This window comes from Cetorhinus maximus, chromosome 6, assembly GCF_964194155.1.
Source record: "Cetorhinus maximus chromosome 6, sCetMax3.hap1.1, whole genome shotgun sequence".
NCBI lineage: Eukaryota > Metazoa > Chordata > Chondrichthyes > Lamniformes > Cetorhinidae > Cetorhinus > Cetorhinus maximus.
This window is the reverse complement of record NC_135884.1, coordinates 16,970,045-16,982,252: the sequence shown is the minus strand read 5'-3', so window position 1 is coordinate 16,982,252 and position 12,208 is coordinate 16,970,045. Positions and strand designations below refer to the sequence as shown.

The following is a 12,208-nucleotide window of genomic DNA, read 5'->3' as shown; positions in this document are numbered from 1 at the left end:
TGAAGGTTGGAACTTCAATTGGAATCCATGTGGAATGAGTCTGAGCCAGAGACGGTCACTGAGGAAAGAGATGTGGCTGTGAAAGTGAGTTTTGGTAAACACTTTATCAAACACCAAGAGGGAAATGGAAAGCAATGAAAGTGAACACTCTGAAAGAGACAAATGGAAATCCCGTCAGAGAGAAGGACAGGACTTCAAGGTAGACATTCCTGGAAAAGAAGTGGCAGTGAATGAAACACTAAAATAAACGCAAAAAACTGGCTGCTGGAAATCTGAAATTAGAACAGATCGTGCTAGAAATACTCAGCAGATCTGGCAACATCTTCAGAGAGAGAGGGACAGAGTAAGCATTTCATGTCAAATATGATGACTCTTCAGATCTGAAAAATCACAAAGTTAAAAGGTGTTACTTTTCTGCATTTTTAAAATATGTTATTACCTGAAATTTGTAAGCTTTTCTTTAATAAACACATTTAAGGTAAGTTCATTCTGAAGAAGTCACATTCAGCTCAAAAAGTTAACTGTTTCTCTCTCCACAGATGCTGCCAGACCTGCTGAGTATTGTGCTTTCTGTTGTATCACCCTTCAATTACTGTTCAAATACTGTCCATTAGTCTTCTGTGATGTTCCAATTGCAATGAGTTACAAATGTATATTTTCCTTCCCAATTTTGTCCTTCTAAAGCTATTGACTCTCCCTGGGGTATGGTTGTTATGGGTGTGCCACTAGATCTTCAGTGTCTTACATTTCATCACTGGGCAGGAGTGTAGGTTGATCACTCAACAGTCAATTCCAAAGCGCAAACTTCCAGCACTCACTGGGTACCATCCAGGCAAGAGGGAAATTCTGCTAAATTTCTTTGCTCCTTTCTTACCATCAAGGTTTTTGTCAATTGTAACAACCATGAGATGATTAAGAAATCATAAGTCAGGATATTTTGGAAATAAATATTTTCTGTATTAAAAAAAAAATCAGAAATGAAACAGTATTTACTGTACAATGAGACTATACAACCTGGAGGGAGATGAGACTAAAGCCGTGGCTCTCGAGAGCGCGCACGCATGCAGGGTGCTGTGCGTGCCGGCCCGGGGCAGGGCATGGCGCGCACGTGTTTACGCGAGTTGGGGGAGGGTAGGTGAGAAGCCAGTGTTCAGGACCGTGGACAGCGCCCAGGTTAAGCAGGCAGGGAAGCGGCACTCTGGGCCAGGTGGAATTTTAACCGCGAGGTTCCAGCTATGAGGCTGAGGTAATCATTGCAAGATCCATCCAGTACGTGTGGGGGAGCAACCAGCTGGGTCTGGGCTTCCATGCAGTAATTCCTGGTGTGTGCAAAGCAGAATGGTTCCTGAAGATTGCAGCCCCTTTTGCTGGTCTGAAGCCCGTGAGCTTCTGGCCTTATTCATCACTGTCTGCTTTGGGGGGAGCTGATGCCTGGTCCCCAAAATTCAGGGGCTTTTTATCTTATTTAATGGAACCTGAACAAGGGCACTGACATTACTGGCAAAACCAACAGGCAAAGTCAACGTGGTTTACGAAAGGGAAATCAGGTTTGATAAACTTATTAATTTTTTTGAGGATGTAACTAGTAAGGGGGGTGGGGGAAGGCAGTAGATACTTGGATTTCCAAAAAGGAATTCTATAAGGTGTCACACAAAAGGTAATACACAAAGCAAGAGCTCATGGAGTTGGGGATAGGGTATTAGTTTGGAGAGGATTGGTTTGGATTAGTTTGGAGAGGATTGGAAACAAAGAGTAGGGAGAAACAAGGCATTTTCAAGTTGGCAGGCAGTAATGGAGTGCCAAAAGGATCAGTGCTGGGGCCTCAACTATTTACAATCTATATTAGTGACTTAGACAGTCAGAGTTATGTATCTAAGTTTGCTGGCCATCCAAAGCTAAGCGGGAATGCAAGCTGTGAGGAGGCCACAAAGAGGCTGCAAAAAGATATAGACAGGTTAAGTGAGTGGGCAACAAGATAGCAAGTGGAATATAATGTGGTGAAGTGTGAGATTATTCATTTTGGTAATAAGAATAGAAAAGCAGAATATTTTTTAAAAGGCGTGCAAGTTATAATATTGATGTTCAGAGGGATTTAGGTTTACTCATACAACGAACACAAAGTTAACTGCACGTACAGAAAGCAATTATGATGTCAAATGGCATGTTGGCCTTTATTGCAAGGAGATTGGAGAACGATAGTAAAGAAGTCTTGCTTCAATTGTACAGGACTTTGGTGAGACCACATCTGGAATACTGTGTGTAGTTTTGTCTCCTCCATATTTATGGAAGGGTATACTTGTATTGGAGGGAGTACAGGGAAGGTTCACTAGATCAGTCCCTGGGCTGAGAGGGACAAGATGAGACACTGAGTAAATTGGGCCTATATTCTCGGGAGTTTAGAAGAATGAGAGGTGATCTCAATGAAACATTTAAGCTTCTGAAACAGCTTGGCTGGGTGGACATTGGGAGGCTGTCTTCCCTGGCTGGGGAATGTAGACCGCAAGGGCCCAGTCTCAGGGTAAGGGGCTGATCATTCAGGACTAAGATGAGGAGAAATTTCTTCAATCAGAGGGTTGTGAATCTTTGGAATTTTCTACGCCATAGGGTTGTGAATTATGAATCGTTCAAAATATTTAAAGTTGAGATAGAATCCCTTTGGTCTCTCAGGCAATTGAGGGATATGGAGGGCGGACAAAGAACTGGAATTGAAGCCGAAGATCAGCTATGATCATATTGAATGATGCAGCAGGCTCGATGAGCCACATAATCAACTATTATAATCATAATCAACTCCTGCTCCTATTTCTTATATTTTTTATTGGTCCCAAAATACAACAAACCTGGATTTCCAATTAATAAAAACAGCACTTGACTTTATTGAAAAGGTCCTGATGTAAACCAGCTCCTGTATGGCAGTAATGAAGGTGGAGATGTACCCCCAGGAAGGTCACTGGAAGCACAGGCAGTGCACACTGATTACCAAATTCCTTATAGTTAGCCGTAACTCATAGGTTAACTTATTGGGCAATCCAGATAAATTACTTGTAAGCATTATTTTTCAAAATAAAATGTTTTAAGTCATTCTTCAGCTGCCTGCCCTAGCTTAGCTGGCTATGATTAGCTATGCTGTGCAGATGAGGTTTCATTGCCAGTTTGTACTGGTTGGTACCCAGTAGTGTTGCAGTAGGAGCCCTTCACTTAGTTTCAGCCTCTCTGAGGTTGAAAGAGGAACCTCACCATTCCTACTCCTGGTTATCTAGTGATCCCTGGAAATATATAACCATGACAATCAGGACCTGATTGAGCTTGTTCGTCACAATGTCACAACAGTCAAATACCCTCATGTCACTTGCTGCTTAGGCTTATCTTATTCAAGTGGTTATTATTCATATGTATCTCATAGTGACCAGCACATACAAAGATAGCAAAGAGTCGCCACCTTCAGGAGACAAGGGAAGAGAAAGAATGACAGCGAAAGCTGGGAGAAAAATGCATTTTCACTTTTTAAAAGAAAGCTTTCTATTATATTTTCAACTTGTGAATGGAAACATTTCAACATTCACATCTTCAATGTCCGAAGATTTTGTTTTGCAACTGTACTTTTTTTTTATCTTTTGGCTGTCGCAGGTGTTTCATAACTGGCCATTCAGTTGGTGTAGTGAACGTTTTTAAGAGCACTTGCTTCAAGCCTTTTAAATAAATTTACTGAATTATCATTTGTAACCTTTTCCAGAGGTTTGGGCGCTGGGCCATTTTAAATCTTCACTTGCCCAGGATGCTGAAGCAGTATTCCATGGCAGGCCAAAAGTCTGACTGTACCTCCATGACCAACAGCATCCACTTGAAAGGCACTGCTCTGAGGGCAGGAATGAAGGACTGCTGGTAGGTCTTTTTGAATCATTGTATATATGACAGTTACTGCTCAATGCTTATTATCTGGTTATGCAGGAATTGGGATCAATGCCCATAACCCATTGCATATTACATTTCAGATCCAAGTCAGTTGCAAAGTGACCATTTCAGCTCAAGAACAACTGCCGATTACTGATCCATTCGCATTTAGAGGCTTGATGAGTTTTAAAATTAATCAGTGTCCTTCCTTTTGTCTGACCAAAACAGTGCAGAGGTGCTTTCTCATAGAAAGGAAGGTGATTCAGTCTTACTTTTATGTGCCTCTCTTAGTGGCTGGCTGCAGATTAATGTTCACAGAAGTCAAGGAGCTAGTCACCTTATCCAGTTTGTCAGACAATATGTTATTTTCTATGTAAAATGGGAATATAAACAAATAGGAATAACACTTAGGCCAGAATTTTACAGCCCCTTAAGTTTTGAGTGGAGATTTCAATGGCTCGCGGCCCTGCCACAGGGGAACCTGCCACAGTGGGGGCTGGAAAATTCTGGTGTTGGGGTCATCAAAGTCCGAGAGCTTTCCTGTGCACTCTCAACATAAATTGGGGTGGGGAATTATATCAGAAGCCTGATGACCCTGAGCAACTCACCAAGGCTCCTTCTATAGCACCTTCCAAACCCATGACCTCTACCACCTAGAAGGACAAGGACAGCAGATAGATGGGAACACCACCACCTGCAAGTTCCCCTCCAAGCCACACACCATCCTGACTTGGAACTATATTGCCGTTTCTTCACTGTCACTGGGTCAAAATACTGGAACTCCCTTCCTAACTGCACTGTGGGTGTACCTACAACACATGGACTGCAGCGGTTCAAGAAGCCAGTTCACTACCCCCTTCTCAAGGGCAATTAGGGATGGGCAATAAATGCTGGCCCAGCCAGCAATGCCCACATCCCATGAACTAACATTGAAAATATATATATGCTGGGTTTGCCTTTGTGTCTAATTGACATGGGGTCTTGACTTGAGTTTTCCTTAAATATGGTCCCCTGAATCAGAGGGGCATCGATGTGGTGAATAAGCATTCCAGGCCAGGGGTTTCCTTAGTTCTAGGTTAGGCTCTATTGGCAGCCATGTGCCAAGTGAAATGGACACAAATTATGGCTCCCCAATACTATTACCAAACTCAACACAGATTTAGGCCTTTTGGTGAGGAGAAATATTTTTATGCAGAAGTGTATTAGGACATGGAATGCCTTACCAGAAATAGATTTGGAAATAGAAGCCATAGTAGTTTTTAAAAGAAAAATGGATAGCTATTTTTTAAAAAAAAAGAAACATTTCAAAGGGTACTGGGAAAATGTAAGGGGATCAGATTAAGTAGATAACTCTTGCAGTAATGCAGCCCAGATATAATAGGTTAAATGGCCTCATTCTATGTTTGAAAATTTTTTGATTCCAGGTTCTGTAGTTTAGTACAATGTTAGGTACTACATTTACTCACTAGGCCATTGGTAGAAACTTATGTGTCATTTTTTTTCAATTATGAAAATGGTCAGTGTGTGTCTTGTTAGAAGTATTGGGTGATACTGCAGAGTACCATTATGATGCTCACAATATAGAATGCTTAGTTCTTAGTTTATTTCTCCCTTACAGAAGCACCATAATGGGATTTTATATTAGCTCCATGTCTGGGACTGAACTGAAAAGCACTCGCTTCCAGACAGGACCACAGCAGGAGAGACAGTACCATACAGCACCCAACTACAACTATAAATGGACTGATCTACACTGCGAGGCAAGTCGAGGGAACTTTGAGAAACTGCAGGCATTGCTTCTCAATGCAGGTACAATAGGCCTTAAGTATCAAGTATCCCATTATCCATGGCTGTAATGCTGTAATGTTATCCTTTCACCTTTGGAAGCAGTTCTGATCTGAAACAATTCCCTAATTGCATTTACGTAGCATCTTTAATTAAATGAACATCCCGAGGTGCTTTACAGAGAAGAAAAGAAGGTAAAACAGTGGAAGAAGAACAGGGGGTGACTAAAGACATGGGGTCAAACTGATGAGATTTTTACAAGTGAGGAGAGGTGGCAAGGTTGTAGGAAGGGGATTCCAGAGAGTAAGGATGTGGTCACTGCCAATGATTAGAGTGGGTGAAGCAGGAAAGAAGATAAACAGGAGCCAATCACTGGACGAATGGAGCATGTGGGCTGGGACTTTGGGCTTGAGAAGGTTGCAAAGGTTATGGTGAGCCAAGGCCATGGAGGAATTTGTAAATGAGGGACTATGATTTCTAATTCCAGGGGGGCCAATAGAAGTTGGACACAATAAGGAAAATGGGCAAGTGGCAGTCAGTATGGCACAGACATGGGGGTGCAGAGTTTTGGAAAAGTTGGAGTTTGGGAGGGTGTCGAGGAGCAATGGTGAAATCATGTCCCGAGGTCACAGGAGTGTTGTAAGGGTTTCAGCAGCAGTAGAGTGAAGGACAGTGGTATCTACGCAATGTGTAGAATATGGGCTTTGAAATGAACTTGAATAGGACATTGAAGTTGTGCACCATTGACTTCAGCCTAAGTGGAAAGCTGGGGAGAGGAGTGAAGTTAAGAGAAAGGCTGTGGAATTTTAACAGGAGCTGAACATATTAATGCTGGTGTTGCCAGTATTAAATTGGAGACAGTTCTGATTCATCCACAACATTTAGTTCAGAGAGAAAAGATTAAGGTCTCCTCTGTGTGGTGGAGATAATATGGCACAGCAGAAATCTGTTCTTTCACCCTTGGAATCTGACCCTGATTCTTTTATTTACTGTATGGTAACATTTGTGTTTAATTTTCAGTACACAACTTGGCTTTGAAAGAATGCAAAGAACTCCCAACGTAAATGTTGGAGTTTCACAACAAAATAAAGAGAGTATTAATTATTTGGTTCTAAGTGCTAAACCAAAACATTGGTACAGAGTAGAGAACATGGTACCCTTGTAGTGCTCACCCTGTGCAATGGTACAGTCTAAAAAGCTTCTAATAATGTGATGCATGTCTGTAATATGAGGAATGACTGTGAAACGTAATTAAACACACCTTATGTTTTGTAATATCTCTTCAGGACTCAGAGTTATTTCTTGATGATCTTATATCATTTCAGATGAGGATCAGGTTAATCAGAAGGATTACTATGGCAAGAGCCCCCTCTACTGGGCTGCATACAAAGGGCAGCGAGCTTGCATCGAGTTACTGCTGGAACATGGTGCCGACGCTAACAGCCAGTGTAAACATGGGGCAACTCCACTCCATGCTGTAATTGGTCTGTTTCCTGATTGTGCCCTGCTGCTCATACAGGTTAGTGCTGTGGCATGGCACGGAACACAATTCTTTGTTGATCCGGAACCATATGGGATAACCAGCAAACTAAGGCTGGAACTTTGGAACATCAGAACATAGGCCAGATGGAGTAGTGGTATTGTCGCTGGAAGGGCCAATCTGCCAGGTGGGCTTTACAGTTTTGCTCCAATCTCATCCAAGGGCGGGATGAAATCTCCATTCGGATTTAAAATTAAAATAAATATCTGGGGACTGTATGCTGTCAGGTGCTTGATTGTGCTGCATAGACATTTTTTTTCAGCATTTTTGTGCTTGATTTTATTTTTTGGCAGTCTGCAGCTCCCTGAGGCAGCTGTTTGCCTTGAGGCAGCTCACCAGCACCCACGGTGACGTGGGCACCTGCCCTCTTCCCCCCCTCAAAGGCTGTGCTGAGCTTTTCTCCGGGCGCATTTCACGCTCGCTGGCCATTCATTGGCCAGCCAGCGTAAGATCGCATTCACAGCGCGATCTCGGCCGGGAGTGGGTTTTACGTCTGCTCCCGGCCGTGCCGACTTAGGGCGCACCCTGAGGGTAAAATTCAGGCCGTAGTCTGAGAAAGTGGTACTGCCTGTTTTCAGATTCCGTGAAGTACATTTTAAAAATTTGGCCTGAATTTTTCATGGGACCAAAACACAGCAGTAAGACACGAGTTGGTGCTGTAATGCTCCCCGTGGTTCGAAAGAGCAGATACTCACTTCCCTATGAGAAAGGAAGTAAACACAATGGGCTCTCCTGCTACCCTTTGCAACTGGTGACAACAGAGCAATGCCGAAAGCTTGGGAACATGTTACCTGACCAGATTTTCAGTGGGGGTCAATCCAAGGGCATCAAAAGAAAAGGAAAAAAATAATAAAATGTCTCAACAAACAGAAAATAATTAAGTCCATTGCAGAAGAAGCTCCCTCCTTTTCACTAAACAAGCTGTAATTTTTCATCCTGCCAGAGACTTGTAAAAGATCTTAAGGAAAATCCATTGTATTTATAGGTTTAGAACCATTTTTATTCCTCCCCACCTCCTCTTCCGTTTCAGAATGGAGCAGATGTAGATCTTCCTGACAACTGGGGTGTGACTCCCATGTACTTGGCTGCCTGCAGTGGACAACTTGACTGTTTGCGACTGCTTGTCCTTTCCGGAGCAAAAATCACTTACAGGAACAAGGTATGGTGGAAAATGGAAGCACTGGTGCATCAGCAACATCAGACACCGTGGGATAGATCTTGACTTTGCGCGATACTGTAAAACAGGTGATAATTGGCCAGCGGTCAGCTTTGCGCATCTGCTTTTTATTTCCAGTGAGTTCAAAGCTAATTCAATAAACAATTTAACATATATGGGATGATCATGGAATTAGTTACAGTCATATGGTTTGCCTAATAAGTAACATATGGCACAGCTCAGGGCGAGAATAATAATTGATTCTAATTTTCCTAAATTTACATAGAAACTGGTGCACGGTTGAGTTGTTTGCCTTTTCTTCCCCTGCAGACCTGTGCCTGGGACTCTGAGAAGAAAAAAAAAGCAGCCTAGATGTCTAGATGCAAGCTGTGGCAATATGGCTCTGTGCAGGATGAGTAGGAAAGGCAGAGGTAGAATTACCTTTCCTCCTTTTCCCATTTCTGCCATCCACTTATCATGGATCCAGTTTAGTGCTGTGCCTCAATGGTGATGGAAAGAAATAAAAAAACTTGCATTTGTATAGCGCCTTTCACAACCTCAGGACGTCCCAAAGCACCTTACAGCCAATTAAGTACCTTTGAAGTGTGGTCACCAAGTAAAGTAAGAGACATGGCTGCCAATTTGCAGCCATGAGGTTGCACAACAAGAAGTGAGATAATGACGAGATAATTCATTTTGGTGATGTCGGTTATTATCTGAAAGGCTCAAAACGTTTGCTGCAAGTACTTCGAATAACAAGTATGACAAATAACTGTAAAAATATAATGGATGGTAGCTCAGTAATGTGAGCACAGGTTCAAGACCTGTTGTATTGAGTTTCTGAATTCAACTATGGTATGCAGAGGGACCAGGAAAGATAACCTGTCAACCAAAAATGCCATTGGCAGTGGCTTAAGAGCTGGCAACTTTCCCCATCTTTATGGTCATGGGGACACATGGTACCTTGGCCTTCATTTTTTGGCAGAACATCCTACTTCAAATAATTTTTAAATTTATAAATAAAACAATTTCTCAAGTCATCCAGACAGTAAAATGGGTGCTAGCCACGATTTATTTAATCCTTCTTTGGCACGAGGTCCACTTCAATCAGTTTCAACAGAAGGAAACATTTGAACTCAAAATTGTCCCAGAAAACAGAAGTGAGAGTTTAAACAAGTGAGATGCCTGCTTCTCGTTAAGATGAGGTTTGTTTGCTGTGGGGGGTTGTTGGGGGGGATAGGGGATGTGGGGGCAAAAGGTATGTGCCTTCAATTGGAGGATAGCCTACCTTCAGATAAAAGCGATATGCAGGTAGTTAAGGTATATCTTTTATTAAAAGGAAAATATCTTCTTTTGTCTTCAAGCAGAATTTAGCAAATTCAAAGAAAATGCAAGTAAAAAATTGGGATACTACGCTTAAATGTTTGTCATTACAGCTTCAAAATTAATTTTCTGATGATATTGAATTGTTCCTTTTGTTTAGCATAGCCACGAGCAGACAGTTTAAGTTGTGAAAGTTTGCATCCACTGAGCTACGGCTTGAGACCAGTGACACTTTGAAGTGTGTTATTATTTCAGAACACCGGAGAGGCCCCTAAGCAGTTGGCTTCCAAGACCACCTTCCTATCCTGGATAGATGGGTATCAGAAGAACCCACTATCATTGAAGCAAACCTGCCGACTGAAAATCCGTGAGTTGGTTGGCAATCGGAGGCTGCATGCCATCAGGACAATCGGCATCCCACAGTCACTGAAAAATTACCTTATGTTTGAGGACCTGATATTGAACGATTCTGTATCAGAAGTTGGTTCCATATAACCATGTTGACCTCTTTTTCAACCCCAATATTAGTTTTCAGTAATATCAGTGCCAGATTCCATGACATTCGAAGTGCCTGTTATTCTGTCACTGTTGTTCAGAGCCCATCAGTCTGAGTTCTGTGTTCAAATGCTGCTGAGAAGGATGCAGTGTCTTTTATTTGCTGGAATTTAATTTTTTTTAAGTATTTATACATAAATTTAAACAATTTCTTAACTGTTTCAAGCCAAAAAATGGACACCAAACAGTCTTTTTCAGACTTAATGATCACTTCGGGGAGCCTGCAACAGGAGTAAACCCTGGAACTCAGAATGACCATCATCACAGAATTTCAATAAATGGAATGAGACTCAGAACAGTAAGGTACTTCCTGTCAGTAATGATAAGGCTGTTTGTTAATTGATCCATTCATATTGTAACATCATGCAGTTTCAGCAAGGAGTATGTCAGTCTTCCCATTGTCAAACTAATAATGTAACAAAGGTTCCCTCATGAATGCAACTGACGGTTATGTTGAATTATAAAATTGGGTGAACGTGCTGTTTTACCTATATTAAAAGTTTGAATAAAAAAGTTTGGTTGGTTGGCATCCTTCCATATGTGACAGATGGTGGGGTATGCAGCCTCAGGACTTGGGTGAGGCCAGATGAGATCATCTGCTGCACTTCTTTCGACAGCTGAACCAGTCAATTCTGGAACGTCAAAGACTGACACAATTGCCACACATGAAGTTGTCCCATGCCTGTGGTACGGGGATGATCTCTGCTGAGGCCTTGTTTGCAGGCCTGGCGTTTGCTTTGGAGCTTTAGAAACCACACATTGTAGTGGTGGCAAACTCCTGCAACAGCCTGTGTCCCATTTCATTGATGGTCAGCTAGATTTCCTCATTTGCTGTGATTGATGTTGAGGGCTTTCATGTCCCTTTGATGGCATCCTTGAATCGGAGCTTTGGTCTCTTGGCATGGGCTACCTCCTTGCATAGCGTCGCCGTTGAACCTGTGTAGCTCACAGTCAATCACTGCCATCTTACGTACATTGTCTGCTGACTGCAAGTCCTCATGCATGCCAGGACACACACTCCTGTCTTTCCAGCTTCCAAGCCAGGCATTCAGTTGTTTCCTCGGTACCTATTGGCTGCCTGTTTCTCAGGAAAGGTGCCTAATTCTCGTGCACCCTGGGAGGAAGGTAGATATTAACGGGTCAGTACCTTATTGGCTGGGGTCTGCCCAGCTTAAGCTGGTGGTGACTGACCAATAGAATGCAATGATCCTTCCCAATATTGGAGGCAACCCGAAGCACCCTTTCCTTTCGCCAATCGAGTTGGGCTTATAACCCATAAACTTCAATCTCCTGTGTTGGGTCCCTCATGCTAAGGGTGAAGTGTCCTCTCCATGTTTTTTTAAGGGTGAAGCGTTCTATCCATTTGTCCTTTGGATGCACAGCCTGGGCAGGATTAGGAGACATGGACTTGCCCAATATCTGCATCTCCCTCTCAACCTCATGGACTCCTCTGTGTCTGGAGCCGACTTGGTTGCAGGACTTGCCAGGGAGTGCTTGCTGAAACGGAACCACCAGCCACATAAAGGACTTCACTCCAGTGCCTATACTTCTCCTGAGCCAGACCTACAAGGCAATGGATACTATTTGACCTATAGCTGATGGACACTGGGGCTTGTCCACACGCTGGTGGGCTTGTATATCACATCTCTGGGGGCCAAAGTTTCTCTGAGATCCCATGCAATTCCTCCTAGCGCCTGAGGGTGCCTAATTGCCTTGTGTTGCCATGAGGAGGCACTACAGGGGGTCCTGGTGATGCAGAGGCTGTGTACCAACAGGAGAGACCTACTTAGCTCCCTCTTCACAGTAAGTTAGCCAGTGGTATCATGCAACTGCACTTGACGTATAACATTCTCCTGTGGCAAAACCACTGACATTTTTACTATGGATTAAATATGAAAATGAATTTTTCCAAATTTAGAAGCAGGTATTCTGCTTTAATCCTGCTATATTATTACTGT

At 42.7% G+C, this 12,208-nt stretch overlaps 1 protein-coding gene across 1 annotated transcript; it reads left to right on the top strand.

Moving 5' to 3' along the window:
- The first annotated feature begins 3,733 nt into the window (after positions 1 to 3,733).
- LOC144681570 (ankyrin repeat and SOCS box protein 11-like) lies at positions 3,734 to 10,754 on the top strand. The gene is made up of 5 exons (XM_078543268.1): positions 3,734 to 3,882; positions 5,510 to 5,700; positions 7,002 to 7,195; positions 8,247 to 8,375; positions 9,951 to 10,754. The coding sequence occupies exons 2-5, from the start codon at positions 5,520 to 5,522 to the stop codon at positions 10,188 to 10,190; spliced, it is 744 nt and encodes a 247-aa protein (XP_078399394.1). The 5' UTR covers positions 3,734 to 3,882; positions 5,510 to 5,519; the 3' UTR covers positions 10,191 to 10,754.
- Positions 10,755 to 12,208: the final 1,454 nt, after the last annotated feature.